This window comes from Ostrinia furnacalis, unplaced genomic scaffold (genome assembly GCF_004193835.3).
Source record: "Ostrinia furnacalis isolate ACB-3 unplaced genomic scaffold, ASM419383v2 OfSCF4318, whole genome shotgun sequence".
NCBI lineage: Eukaryota > Metazoa > Arthropoda > Insecta > Lepidoptera > Crambidae > Ostrinia > Ostrinia furnacalis.
This window is the reverse complement of record NW_021134557.1, coordinates 296117-311453: the sequence shown is the minus strand read 5'-3', so window position 1 is coordinate 311453 and position 15337 is coordinate 296117. Positions and strand designations below refer to the sequence as shown.

General features: G+C 39.9%; 1 protein-coding gene across 9 annotated transcripts in view; it reads right to left on the bottom strand.

Moving 5' to 3' along the window:
* MESK2 (misexpression suppressor of KSR 2) overlaps positions 1-15337 on the bottom strand; it is a 153835-nt gene that overhangs the window by 104030 nt on the left and 34468 nt on the right. For all 9 annotated transcript variants that reach the window (XM_028313657.1, XM_028313653.1, XM_028313656.1 and 6 more), the window contains one exon: positions 11797-11972. In XM_028313657.1, the coding sequence (XP_028169458.1) occupies positions 11797-11972 (176 nt within the window). The remainder of the gene's footprint in view (positions 1-11796; positions 11973-15337) is intronic.

Sequence of the window (15337 nt, the reverse complement as noted above, 5' to 3'; positions counted from 1 at the left end):
TTAAATTGCTGTATGTCTAGTACCTAAACTGAATGTAGGTCCCTCGACACAATACGTACGTATAGTGTTATATGTATGTCTCATTTATCATTTACATAACCTTTATTTACGCACTCTACTTTATGTTCTATCCACCCGAACTTAACAGCGGTCTGTCCATTAAAGCGCGGTCTTTGTATTGGAAAACTTTTGTGTTTCCTCATCAAAAATGTTTAAGACGTCATATCGGAATACCCCCAAATGGAGGCTCTCCCGAAGTCCCGACGAGGGTCGCTAAGTGGCGGGGACAGTGTAAGCTGCTTAGCGGACGCAATGCACCGGCCCTGCGGCTCTATGGCCCTATGCGGCCCTGTGGTCCTATGGCCCTAAGGCCTCAGCCTCGAGTTTAGCGGGCAGCGGGGCGGGAGCGGCGGCAGCGCGGGAGCGGTAGGATCTTATGCGTAAAATCAAATAGACCGGTTCTCGAAAACAGCGGCGCGGGAGCGGGCAACGAGCGGGCAGCGCACTCCATTTTTTACCCACAATAAATCGAGCGTTAGGAATAAATTTGAATCGAAATAAAATTGTCGCCGCGTTGTTCAGACATTTCGTTTGCGAATAAAAACAAATATTTCGACAACACANCGAAAACAGCGGCGCGGGAGCGGGCAACGAGCGGGCAGCGCACTCCATTTTTTACCCACAATAAATCGAGCGTTAGGAATAAATTTGAATCGAAATAAAATTGTCGCCGCGTTGTTCAGACATTTCGTTTGCGAATAAAAACAAATATTTCGACAACACAACCCCGAACACAACACTTCGCCGCTAAAGCGCCGCGCGCGCTGCCCGCTTGTTTCGAGAACGGGTCTGCGTTGCCCGCCCCGATCCCGCGCCGCCGCCGCTCCCGCCCCGCTGCCCGCTAAACTCGAGGCCGAGGCCTAAGCGGCCCTATAGGCCTATGCGGCCCTGTGGCCCTATGGCCCTATGCGGCCCTGTGGCCCTATGGCCATCTTAATGGCTCTACAGCGACGCTCAAAGCTGGGCGTAACCAGGACTCGTTGCTAGTTCATGGATCAGACCCGTGTGGGACACGTGGTAAGTGAATAGGCGGATTATAAAGAAGATTTCTAACTCCAAGTACAATCGTGTCTGTTGATACTACACATATCAATAGCTGCGGCTCATAAAAACAGACTCGTAAGCAGGAAGGCACAATCCCAAGCCACAGCTTTTTATTTAGTCACAATTTACATTCAATCAATGGTAACAACATCAAAATCAGTCCGCAAACACGCGCGAACAATCTATTCGACGCGATACAGGCTAACCAACAAGAACTCTCATTTTATGTAACCAACAGACAATTTTAGTCGATAAATCCTCCATTTTCTCAATTCATTTTCGTGACACGACCCGCGACATTCCTATAAATAGTCAAAGGAACTGGCATACATAATGCTCCCGGCGCGTTTCCGCCCTCTTCATCGGGCGGCCTTGGGCGGCTCTCGACAAACAATCGCATTCGCATACATCTGGGAGCTGACAACGGAACAAACCTACAACTATTGCAAATTCAAAACGGATTAGACGTCGATTGAGAGTACGAGTATTATTTTTTGGGCTCTCGAGGCGCTAATCAGAATAATGTCCAGAATTTTTGAGTACCTATGCAGAGTTTATAATTAAAGTCATTAAAATGTTTGTTATTTACTTTATTTTAGACTCCAGGATATTTACTTTACGGACTTATTTAGACTCCAGGATGAGAAAATGCATTAAGGATTCTCTGCTCTTAGTTGAGTGAGAAAGTTTTCTACGAGAACGAAGTCACGACCGTGTCTAGTTACCTACCTACCCAGTATGAATCTCTTTATCTATTTACTATCTAATATCTATCTATTTACTTTGTAATCAAAGGAAAATAAACCATATTCATATCGTCAGGGAGTTAGACAGTGTCTGCTTTATAAAATAAAATAAAAAATAAAAATAAATCTTATCCGTGTAAGATTGATTCGGCGCCGACTGTACAGCGCGGGCGGCTGAAAGTCAAAGTGACGACAATGTCACCGACGATGCTAATGTAATTCCGCTTTTTGACGCTGTTTGTTATTCTGCCGTAGTACAGTACAATATTATAAGACTGATCAATATTCTTGCAAAATTGCACTTGTTACAACTACATTAAGGCTTAGTTGCACCATCTTACTTTAGCTTTAACAAACGTCAAAAATTTGTCAAACTCCATACAAAACACACCGGTTATCGTCATAGTTACTGTTATTAGGTGGTGCAACTCAGTCTAAATGTCAGTGTTGTCAAGTTTAATTGTTAACAACCAAAATATGTGACGATCAGACGTAACCTATATCTCGCTCTCTACCAATAAGAGTCCACAATTCACCACAAAGTTCGTTCAGCAAACGTTTGCACGCGTGGGAAAGGCTCAAAATATCTTTATTTGAGTAGGCCTGGACCTTTCATCATCACCACAGATTCGAGAAGCTTCCAGAAAGCTATATAGTATGTTAAAATACCGCTTATGCGGGTCAAAAGGGAGAAAGAACTAAAGTATTATCATAAAAGAACTTTTCTCAAATGTCATTAGTAAGGTACTCGTAATGATACCTTCATGATGAAATAGTACCTACCTCTTAATACTCATTAGGATATATTGATCGATTGTCGATGACTTTCTACCCAATCTATCGGCCAAGAGCGTACGCAATGTACTCATAAGTAATTTAACACTGCATAAACTTTACCGAAAAACTTTTTAAAATGTTGATTTTTCAATTTCCGCCCGACGTATTATATCCTTCAATCTGTAAATGTTTAATACAAACGTATAAATACCAGCTCTCAAGTACCGGCAGCCAATTACGGAGTTTTGTTACGAGTTTCTCCAATTTAAGACTAATTTAAATGGGGTTTTATCGCGGCGTTGCTCCCGATTCCAGATTGCGCCCGCCCTATAAATATGCGACGGCACTGAAACCGCTGTTAGGAACTAGCCGGTAAAAGTTACAACAAATCGGTGCTTGTAGAAGATGTTAACAAGTATCCGATTGTACTATACATAGTAGGTATGTATAAAGTAGCTCAGCGTGAAAATATTTCGATATCGAATCTACAACGAACATTACATTATTTACTTAGCTCGCCTAGCTAGATAGACTGCTAGAGGGTGGTTAGCCCTAGTAACGAAAGAGAAAAAAAAAGTGACAGATTCAATAGCGAATTAATTACATCATTATTAATTTCATAACATTTTATTTATTTCTCACATTACTTTCGTGATTAGTTCTCAATTTATTTTTGAGGAAGCGGTAGCTCAAAATGCAAGAAACAGACAGCTAATTTCTAAGGTGACGTTTATCGCTGATGGGACTTTTCCTGATTACAGTTTTATTCACGTAATTCATCAAGCAAAAATGTTAGTAATCATCCACAATTACCTAAATTGCATTTAAATAAAACATGGCAGATTATATTTACCCCCTGGTCCACCCTTAGGCATAACTGCCACGGCCCAACATCTTGTTATTTTTTAATCATGTTTGACGAAGCGATGTCATTTCCATCTACAGAATTAGACAAGGGGCTTCTAATTTAATAAGGCTGTATACATTTTTTTTTCATCAACTCATAATTCAAATACTTACACCCGTTTAACAATCAAATGTGAAATATATTTTAGAAGAAACTGTAATACTTAACTTCAAATAAATTACTGTGATACTTTTGTCCAATTATATCTTTAGGTTGCATGTGGTTAACGCTCATAAGCTTAACATTAATAAGTCGAGCATTTAAAACTCAAAAAACAAAATAAGAAGTAAAATAGTCGTATAACGGGGTCAACGGTGAGCTCGTTAAGTTTAGACTCGACGTTTGTTTGTTCGTATAACTGTGCAAAACAAGTGCACCAAGAAAAGAGTTAAAGAATCTAAAATTAAATAGATACTGATATAATATTTCTTAACTGGTAACGTCAATATTTGAAAAAATCCTTATTGGACCATTTTCTCCGTAATTAGAAATGAAAAATTCGCATCAGCTTTTTCGTAAGGATATTTTTTTAGGAAAATAAACAGTTTAGATTCATATTTCAGCCGGTTATTATGTCGCGATCAAATATTGGTCCGGGCCAGATCAAACATGGGGAATTAAACGGTGATCCGACGTCAGCCTCGACGGAACATTGCCGGTCAGACTGCTAGGGTGGGAAGTGGGAACCTGAAGAGTACGGTTTGATCTCTGAAGTTCAATTAGAACATTATTTTGTAAAAGGACTAAACTTGCAAATGGGTATGTTTATATTGTGCAATCTCATCATTATCATCATTGCTGAACATAGCCTTTTCTAATGATTTCCAAATTTTGGTAGCGATCTAGCCTAAATAAAAATCCAATATTCAAATCAATGCAGAGCAGAAAATACTTTCATTTCAGGCGAGCTTCAATACGTGGTTAACCGCGGAAAATTATGTTAACGAGTGGTTATTGATATATCAGTTTGACACCCAATCTTGAAACTCGGTCAGCGGTTCACGCGACTGCGAAACGTTCGCTGCAATTCAATTACAGTGCGTCTGCCAATCGTGCAGCAATCGTTCAGCATTAAGCTTCGAATTCGCAACCGTAATCTGGCCAGATTACCCTGCTTTACCTCTGGTGAGATTTGGATGAAATCATAGCTTTTATGACATTGGATAACTTAACAAACCTAATCTGTAAACGTAAATGGAACTTTTTTGCATGGAAATAAAATATGGTTTTATTTATTTTTAAATAAACAACTTGAAAAAATCGAACTGCCTAAGCCGGGACCGAACCAGCGACCTTCCGCTTGCCGGCCGTCTGCTCTTCCAACTGAGCTACTTAGACACTGGACTTACTTAGACCCGCCTTAGGCAGTTCGATTTTTTCAAGTTGTTTATTTAAAAATTTAGTTTGAGAAGCGACTCTATTCGCTAAGAATAATGGTTTTATTTAATCTCTTACGCATACAGCTGTACACTTGTCAGTGCCGTGACTGACAACACACAGTCTAAGCCGCTGATATTAAACTGGGGGAATTCCTGAGTACCACCCGCATAAAGCGATACGAGGACGGCAATGTTTATGGAGAACACTCTTATAAGGAATCCAATTAATTGCAAGAAGGGGGCTAGTTCTTCTGACTTTTTCATTTAAACAATTTCAAACGGTTTAACTTATGATAAAGTAGGTAAAAAGTATTCAAGTAAAAATTAACTAGATATTGAGGAATTAGCCCTTACCTCATTTATCCAAACACTAATGTCTTGATCGATATTTATTAGTTAACTTAGCTTACATCTTGTGATCTAAGATACCTCCTAAACTGAAACTGAGAGCAAAGTCAGGACGTTCTAGTATAAAAGCGCAACTAGTAGAAAGATTAGGTAGAGGAACTAATAATCGAGCATGTCTTGTAATATGCGAGCGAAGCCAGGGCGGCTCCTAGTATGCAATAAAGCGTGGCGTTGCGTCGGGAAATTGTTTGAGTTTCCCGCAGCCGCTTAAAAGCGGATATTGTCGGTTCGAGCTGCTTCGAATACAGGGTGGCGCAGATACTAGTTTTAAAAACTTTAGTAGCAAAAAATAAACCGCTGTATACAAGAATTTAAAATTAATGTATTCTACGACCTAACGGTTAACGGTTAAAAAACAAAATAAAAAATATTCTCATAATATTAATTGTGGTCCGCAGCGCAAGGAGCGCGATTGTGTTCATGACCTCAATGATGTTTATCAATTGAGGGTTAAAATTGCAAGTCGCTCACCCTGTACAGCTCTTTCAGCTCAGCTCGTCTCGCTCAGCTGAAAGAGTGGAACGATTTATCCTCTCATTATTATGTGCAGTGCATTCATACTTAAGCTCTTTCCTTGGAAACAGTTACTTATGTTCAAGATGAACTCATGGTCTATGAGTTCATTATATTAATTTTACTTACAATTCAAATTACACATCGAATCGCTAATAATTAAGTAAGTAGACTATAAATAAGCTACATTTAAATCATTCGACAGTCCATTTAATCTTCTATTTGTTCTAGCAACGTGCCTATTGCTGTGCAAACTTATTACCGCATTAACCAAACTTTAATTATATCTTCTCCGTTTCAGCAAACAAAGTTAGAGTTAACCGTCGGCAAACACTTGTATAACGCCGAGTTAACGAGTTGGCGCCGATTCAACGAATAAGACATCGGTTCGTGACGAATAGCACCGCAGTGCCCCCGGCGGGCACCGAACGCAACCTTGAGCACGGTAACCACCCGGTATTAGGTTTGACATGACAATGCATCGCGGTCTGAGATCGCGGAACACTAAGGCGTTAGGGCTGGCAAAACAGATGTAAATCATAGACACAAATCACAGGATTGTACGAAACGAGACATAAAATGTAAAACACCTATGTACCGTTTAATTTTTAAGCTTGAATGGAACTTAAAGTACAATTTCAGGATGAACAGGATTTTTTCCTAAAAATACACATAAATAGGTTTTAAACAATATACCATACATTTTTTTTCTGATGCCTTTGATTTGTAGATCTAAGCAACATTAAGGTTCTAAACTGTTTGTTTTATACGTGGGTCGTTACACAATTTGGGCCCGCGTTTGGTCAATGTCCTTTCAATCATGATGACTATAAATAGCACGGCCATTTAGGGCGGTCCCATTTTCCAATGTCAGAACTGGAAGTAGGTATATTTTTAGCTACCAAAAAGGAGATGTTTAGCTGTTACGAGTTACAGAGGTAATGTAAAGGAGGCTTTTATTGGCAGTCAAGCTGTAGACCTAGCTATACAGGAGTTGCAGTGGTGGGAACGAGAGGTGGGAATAGCCCCGTAGGTAATGTAAACCCATAACGATGTAGTCCATACATAAAACGGGGAGTTTCAACTAAATTAAATTTAGTCAGCAGTGTCACCCGTCTAAATAATGAATCTTTCAGGCTATTCCCGAAGGCTGTAAAGCAAGCAATTCGCCTGGATGTTTTTTAGGAAGGCAAATATCAATTTGTCTTCAGCTGAAGGTAGACGCCGTTAACCCGCGGAGCGATAGCAGTAAACACACGCACTATAAATATTTACGAGCCGCCTGATAACGCGACTGTCTGCACTAGTGTGACAGGTATTGGCTCTACTACAGTCTGCGCACTAAATAAACATTTATAGAGACTCTGAACCGTCTAAGTGGTGGCAACATCATTTCACTTACTCTGAAGGACGAGATTAAAGCGTTATGCGCCACGCGGCTCACCGGTGAGTCTCGAACAATTTACTATGTATATTGTCTCGGCAGTCAACGACTTATATACCATATTTGGCTGGAAGGCTGCCGATTTGTGTTGCGGACTGTACACTAGCGTGAAAGGCATTCGTATTCACAAACGCCGCCAAATTTGATTAAAGCTCAGGTGTCTAATGTTACCAACGAGAATAATGGGATGGGAATTATTTTTTTTTATTGACAACCCATTTTTTTCTTTAATCTATATGAAAACGAAATTATTTCATTTCGTTCGTGGTATTCGAAATATGCGTCTTTGATATACGGTACGGTTCTTACGAAACGTCTGAAATCAGTTTTAAAAGAAGTGATCAGTTTTTACGACGGCTTTGCTAGCCTATACCTATGTATAAAGTTACTCAAATACCTTGTTCTACCAAAATAAACAGTTATCAACCCTAGGGCCAAGTTCTTTAAACTGAGATAAAATATTTGAACAATTTTATGCGAATCCGACATTTGATTTGCACGCTGGAAAGATCAATCATGGTTATAATCACCTCTTTTCTGTATTGAGCCAAACTGTTGAAAAATACTTTTAAAATGGTATAGATGACCAACAATGAACTGTCCCAGCTATGATATTGTCAGGAGGGCGCTACTATTTCGATTTTTGCCACGTTAGACGTTTCAGATTCGTGGGACTATAAATAAATCAACTATAGAGGTAGTAAATGTATGGTATGTTAAAGACATTTTTCAGATGAAATCGCGCAGCATATACCTAGTCAGACAGTATACCTAGATGTAGAGATATACAAACAAAAGTGTAACCAAAAATGTCTGCATTATGTAGAATTCAGTTAATGTTAATACTAATTAATAAAAGAAACCCTCAAAACTGATAATGCGATTGGAATTTGGAATAAGAGCCCGTACACATTTCACAATGACATGACGTAGCTGTGAGCGCGGTACTCTGCCAGCAGACACATTAATATCGTACATTACGACACATTGTACGTTGATACGGTAACCCCGGAGAATTCATTTTTATTTTTTAGTCTAAAGTGAGTTAATTACAAAGAAAGTTGTCAGATTTCATAGGATCCCTGACTGGATAGCACTAAAGCCCGTCTTTCGACCGAAACGAAGATGTACCTACTCGTACCTCTAATTTACATCTATCTTCAAAATGCAATGGATTTTTACCCAATAAATGCTGAGATTTTGGAGGATTCTAGATACCACATAATTCGTTTTTAATTACATATTATTCTTTTCATTATTACATACTTCCGAAGTAAAAGAAATTAAGCAAACTAGCCTATTTCTTAGCTGAAACCGTTAATCATATAGGATCTAGAGTGTGGGATTCGAAGGATTGGCCATAATAAAGAAGCTAAGGTGTTAGTGCTTCTTTCCGAGCGGATAATATTGTGCTCGGGGACCAAAGTCCAATTTACACCATGTTGGTTTTCCTATACTACCTATATGCTGGGCAGGGTACCTAAAAACTCCGACACCGCGATGCAGGATTGTACGCGCGGTGGTATATGCCATAGTGAAGTCGTAACAGTGCTATCTGTTGGTACACTAGTTTGTAGTGGCGTATCATAGATGTCGCCTCAAGAGTACCTAATGATACTTACTAATTACTATTAATTTAACCAAAAATAGGTTATTATAAGGTTTAGAACTTCTTCGCAGTAGCAGGAAGTCACTGGACGCAGGTCGCTACCGACCGGGAAACATGTAAAGTATCGGGGGATGCCTATGTTCAGCAGTGGACGTCTTATGGCTGAGATGATGATGATGACGAAGTTTATCATAAAAGGTTTTCTCTTTGCGCCATATTTTGTCTTTCTAATAACTCTACGGCCCTCCTGTGTCAACACATCTTGTGTTGGTATGGGGAACATTCCCAATTTCACGCTTATGGCAGAGGCGTTAATTGCTCACGCGTGATTAACTAAATTAGCATCCTGATTAAGCCGAAATGCGCGGGCTCTGGCCCGTGGCACGCTGCGTTTACGCGGTCAATCTCAGACGTGTACAGACAAATGCATTTTTATCATAGGTGCAGCTATCATCAACCAGTTTTAGAAATGCTTTACGCATAGATAACAAAGACCTAGTTCATTGGAAACGAAAAGCAGGTCAAGTTGTATAATTATGAAGACTGATCATTTTTCGATCAGAGGTGGAATTTTGTAAAGCAATCGTAATCATTTGACGTTTCATAACGTACGATAAAGTCAGTTAAACAAAGCGTTTGACAGAATAATCGTACGTTATGAACTGTCAAATTATAACGATTGCTTTACACAATTCCACCTCAAGTTACAGTGAGTGATGCAGTGGTAAAAATATTTGAGACCCAATTTCTATAACTTATGGATTTGCTGATTGTTTTTTGAAACTTGCAAATTACTTAGTAGACACGTAGCTTTTTCTAAACATTTTTGTTAGCCTGATAGTCTATAAATTGTTGTCTTGTAACTTTAATGTTGTTTCTTGTAGTATACCTGTTAAGTAATCACAAGTTTCACTACAACGCAAACAACATAGTTATTGTTTAGTCAAATACGCGAACGACAAATTAATGTTCCCATTTGCAATGGAAGCCTTGTTCCATAACCTGCAGGTGCGCTGTTGCTTGCACACACACTGCACACAATATAATTGCAATACCCCATATTGTAATCTCCGGCTTTGAGCCCCTGTGGTGGCATTATATGGGTAATCACGGATTGTAATACACTTGACAAGACTATAGACATCTACATAGGCTAAAAGCCACAGCACACATGCCACTTTTAGCATAGGCGATCTGCGATTTATCTGCTTTTTAGAAATCTAATGCAGCGACAAAACATTTCACATCGTACACTTAAAAACGCTAAACGAGGCAATTGAGTCACTTTGCAGAAACTCGATGCAGCGACAGCAGTCGGTAAAACCGCGTCTGAACTCATGAAGTCGCAAAAACGCGATGCTGCATCGATGCCATCGCTAAATCGCCGATCACCGATCACCGATGCTAAAAGTGGCATGTGTGTGTACTGTGTACTGTGGTTCTAGCTAGGACCAGGCCTCCGTCACTCGCCTATGCCGGCCGAGATAATTACCTACAGCGCGCGACAACTTCAAGTTGCAAATCAGTAAGGGCCGCCACGCGCCTGTTTGCACACGCGTATTTCTATACACGCTAGGTCGATCATCGTCGCAATCAAGGTTTATTGTTCCAACAGCACTGTTATTCTTCTTTAATGGAAAATCGTAATATTTAGGAATTATAATTAACTGTAGTGATTTAAATAATTAAAAAAACTGCACTTTTTTTAAATACTTATGCCAAAAAACTGTAGCAAAAAAAATATTTTAGCTAATAAAAACATTAACTTTATTTCACCGTGTCTATTTTCCGACACTACACCTTTTAAAACTGTTTGTCCAATTTCGAATTATCGCAACACTGAAGTTTATTAATAGGTACTTTAGAGATCGTACGATTATAAAAACACCACTAGATTAAAGTTTACCAATCGTACATACAATAAATGCTTCTTAAAATTAAGTTTTTATTTATTTTACTTTGCTTATACAACCCTGACGCTTGAGCTGTGTGGTAGATCAATTCTGAATACAAAAAAATTGCGCTCTTGTGAGCGTAGTAGTAAGGTGCGATTTCGAATGCACCATGTGTGTTGGATATTTTGCATAATTATTATTACCGTTAAAATGTCGGCATCTGATCCTACACAAGGGAGTGCAATTTCTGTTGCTACTATTATGTATTCTGTGCTAGGACGTAGGTTAAACTTAGACGGTTATTCCAGTTATACACTGAATCGGCACTAAAGCTCGTATTCTGAGAAGACGCTCCAAAGTTGAATCCAAGTGAAGATAAACCTTTGATTGAGGAATTTCATTATTTAGACCATTCAATGTTCCGGAGCTTTGTGTAAGCCTAACCTGGTTGTATTCTCAAACGACAAGCCGTACCTATGAATTTGAAGCTACAACCAATCGGTGTCGGTATCGGACAGCCGATTCGAGATTCGAGGAACGCTAGTTCAAGTCCGTCGCTGGACTATTGTGGGTTCACCGTCCAGCGGATTACAAATGCAAGTTTGCTTGATTGGAGAGGTGTGTAGAGGTTTGTGCAGTACAAATTATATTTTTGTGCATTTTTTGGTATCAGGAATGAGTTATGATATAGCTATCAGATTTTCAATGATTGTAGGTACGTCCTTGAAGCTGAACACAATCAAACTATTACATAGGGCCTTAAGTCAAGTTATCATGCAATACTTATGTCATTAATTGTTCGTGTATAATTTTGTGTTTTGTGTTTAGTACTAAACGGATAATTGCTGGAGAGGCACCCGCTGAAAACCAGCGTCGAGGCGCGCGTATGCACGCGTGTCTCTGTAATGCTGAGCGGGCGCCTTTTTGGCACAAAATACCGACAGTCATTTTATTTGTATAGCCTATGTCTGTTATTTATTTTGTGTCAAATAAAGGTTGTCTATTCTTACTTACAGTTGAGCCCCAGATCGTGGTAGGTGAGTATGGCGGGCTTGGCGCGGTCGCCTTGCACGGCGACGCACAGCTCGCCGCGGTCGGTGCGCACGCGCGTCTCGGCGCACGCGCCGTCGCTGAAGCGCCGCGCCGAAGGGAACACCAGCTGGATGTTCTTCAGCTCGATGTCGTCCATGCTGCCGAATGACAACGACTGTTATAGATGACCCACGCTGAACTGTCCCACCAAACTCAATGACAGGGGGGCGCTACCATCGTTCAACTATATGGTTTCCAACATGGCAAAAATCGGAACCAGCGATCCGGTATTGACGGTGGCGCCCCACTGTCAATGTCATCGATAGGACAGTTCAGTATTTTGGAACTATAGAGATATTGGTGGGTGTTGAAAGAGTTTGAGCGTGTTGGATGCAGTTTGGAGATCTGTGTACCTACCATGAGTTTACGTTAGGTGTGCTCGCTAGCGAAAACGTCAAAAATCTCTATGGAGATTTTGTTTCTTGAAAGTAGCCGCTAGGGGCGCTGCACAATATGTCGTACAATTAATGTCATTTTTTTACGCAGTCGCTAGCGAGCACACGTAACGTAAACTCATGGTAAGCACACTGCATTCAACTCGTGCACGGATTAACCGTACAGGCCGTAAGAAAAAGTTTAAGGCTGGGTTGCACCATCTTACTTTAACTTTCGAACGTCAAGACCTTGACAAAAAACACCGGTTATCGTTAAAATTACCGTTTAAGTTAGGTGGTGCAACTCATCCTGTCTAATTAATTCTTTTTCATTCAAATTCTTTTCCACATATAACATAAACGATGTTAAAAAATCAGAAATTATTCAGTACTTCACTGTTTTTGTTAACTTTTCTCTTACAGCATGTATGTATTGGCAAAAATTATGGTTTTTGCGAATGCGATGCGATCACATGTTACTGAAACAAGTTACGAAGATTGTCTTTGACATACTCGATTAATTGTTTGGTTAATTTTATCTACAAATCAAGTTACTATAAACACAATTAGCTAATGAATAAACCTATTGGATTACAGGGATTGGAATCCACGATAATTAGCGTAATATGTGCCCAATCCTATCACCTGATATCATAATAGGTGCGTAACCTGATGCCAGGTACGACTACATAATAATAATGTGGTAATAATAGCAGTAGAACACTATGAATCATTATTATAGTAAGCCGCCGTATTATTTATCACCTAACGTTATAATTTATGAAGCTATGTATAACCATTAAATAGATAGAAATGTATAATTATGTATAAGAAAACAAAAGGTACATAAAGCATTACTCTCAACACCCTCAACAGGAAAAAAGGTGCGGTTTTAACAGCTACTTTTATCGTTCTAATGGAGATTATTTAGATATCTTTATTGGACTTAAGGTTACATATTTAAGTTAAGTGAGTAGTTTAATTGGAGTTGCTGTACCATTTAGGCCCAGAACAGACGGTGAAACGCAACTGCAACGAAACTGCAACTTTCTGATGATTCTTATGAATGAAACTGAAACTGAAAGTTTCAAACTGGTCGCGTCATGTGTGGTCTCTCAACGGACGCTATGGCAGAAACTTAGATGCAACTCAAAAGTAACTAGCAGTTGCAGTTTCGTTGCAGTTGCGTTTCACCTGTTCTGGGCCTTACTGTTAAATAACACGTATCGATATACGCTGATAACTAAACGCTTTCAGTTCTTGTATAATTTTAAAAAGATCTGTTTTATTGCGCAAAAAAGACCAAAAGGTCAAACACTCAGCATCCGCTTTTGTCTCTCATTGTTTCAAGAAAATTATTACTTAAAACTCTTCTATGGGTTTATAAAATCGCAACCTAATGTCGCTTAGCTGAAAAAATCGTTCTCTACACCTAGAACAGTATTTCCCAAAGTGGGCGATAACGCCCCCTTGTGGACGCTTAAAGGGGGGCAGTAAGAGACCCAGAAAAAAAATCGGACGTTGTGTAGAGGCTTGGGAGGCGTCATTTACTAGGAGCACTCGACTCTCGACTACAAATGGGGGCGCTAAAAAGAATTTATTCTCAAAGTGGGCAGTAGACAAAATAAGTTTGGGAACCGCTGACCTAGAACAACAATGAAGATTTGCTTAGATAATAGATTCACCGCTAGTTCCAAACTAAGCTCTACCCGACCGCGACGATATTTGTCAAAGATTGTTCCCGTCTCTCCGTCTAACTAGCCCCTCGTCATAAAGGCAGGTGGGGAACCAATTTCTTGTTGGTCATTAGGGCGCGAAGGCTTTCACCGCAGGCCCTTAAACAATGCTTTATTTGTCCAAACCACATTAATTATGAAATGAAAATTAACGTCTACCGAGGGAAGAGCCGTCGGTTTATCGGCAAAGGCACAAATATGCGAAGATCAGGTCTCCTCCAACTGTCTGGCTAGCGTGAAGAGTTGAGGCCAGGCCTCTGGCAAATTAGAGACGCTCCAGTGAGACTAATTTATTTATTTATTTATTTATTTTATTGTTAGGAAAACAAACAGCATTCTATAACACATGTAGAGTTACCAATGATAATGATAATGATCTTGATATTGCTAGGGAGAAAACTAAAAACTATGCTTGGAGTATAACGGAGACGGCAAACCAGAGGCTCAATTGGTCAAGTCATCATCCACAATAGCTTTCAATATGATAGTCTGTGAGTCCATTATAAGCTCATATAAACGGTGATTCGTTTTGCCGCAGTAATGGTTGTAAAACTGAGAGAGACTGCAATAGATTGAGAGTCACACAACTATTTATAGAGCCGCACACACTCGTCTTACATTCCACATACCTAATAATTCCAATCCAATAAGAGGCGTAGGACAATGAAACACAATACTCGTATATGACGGGGCATGCGTTCCGTATAGCGCCGAAACGGTCAAGCTGTACAAAAGCTCCTTCGAGGCATTGTCTTGCTTTCATTATGGTCACGAGTATGTGAAAGTAAATAGCTGCTGAGTTATAGAACTAGCACATAGACCCATCGTATTTATACACTTGCACGACCACCGAAACAACTATTTGAACTAGTCACTACTATAGTGTGAGTTAGGAAATAAGTTAAATCTTGCTTTAGTACATACTCTCGTTAGCTCCTCTAAAATATATGCTCGTGTTAGGAATTACCAGTCACCACAATAGTCCACCCGCCTACCGGAATCGAATCAGCGACCTTCGAAGCAGTCCGATACTAGCACCGCAAGGCTATTCATTCTAATTGATAGAAACAAACTTCTACACACCCTATGATATTGCTTTCGTCAACAGTACAAAACTAAAGCCTACAAGTCGCGTTAGCTTCTGTTCTGTTATAACTATCTCTATCTATCTATAGCAGCCTTTGGGTTCGCCTTCGAACATAGGCCTCCTCTTCAACTCAACCCTCCACAGACTTCTGTCCCTGGCCACACGCATCCAGTTCACTCCAGCCTGTTGCCGGATATCATCTGTCCACCGTTTAGGCGGTCTTCATCTGCCGCGGGTGTTGTTGCGGGGTCGCCACTCCAGGGTCT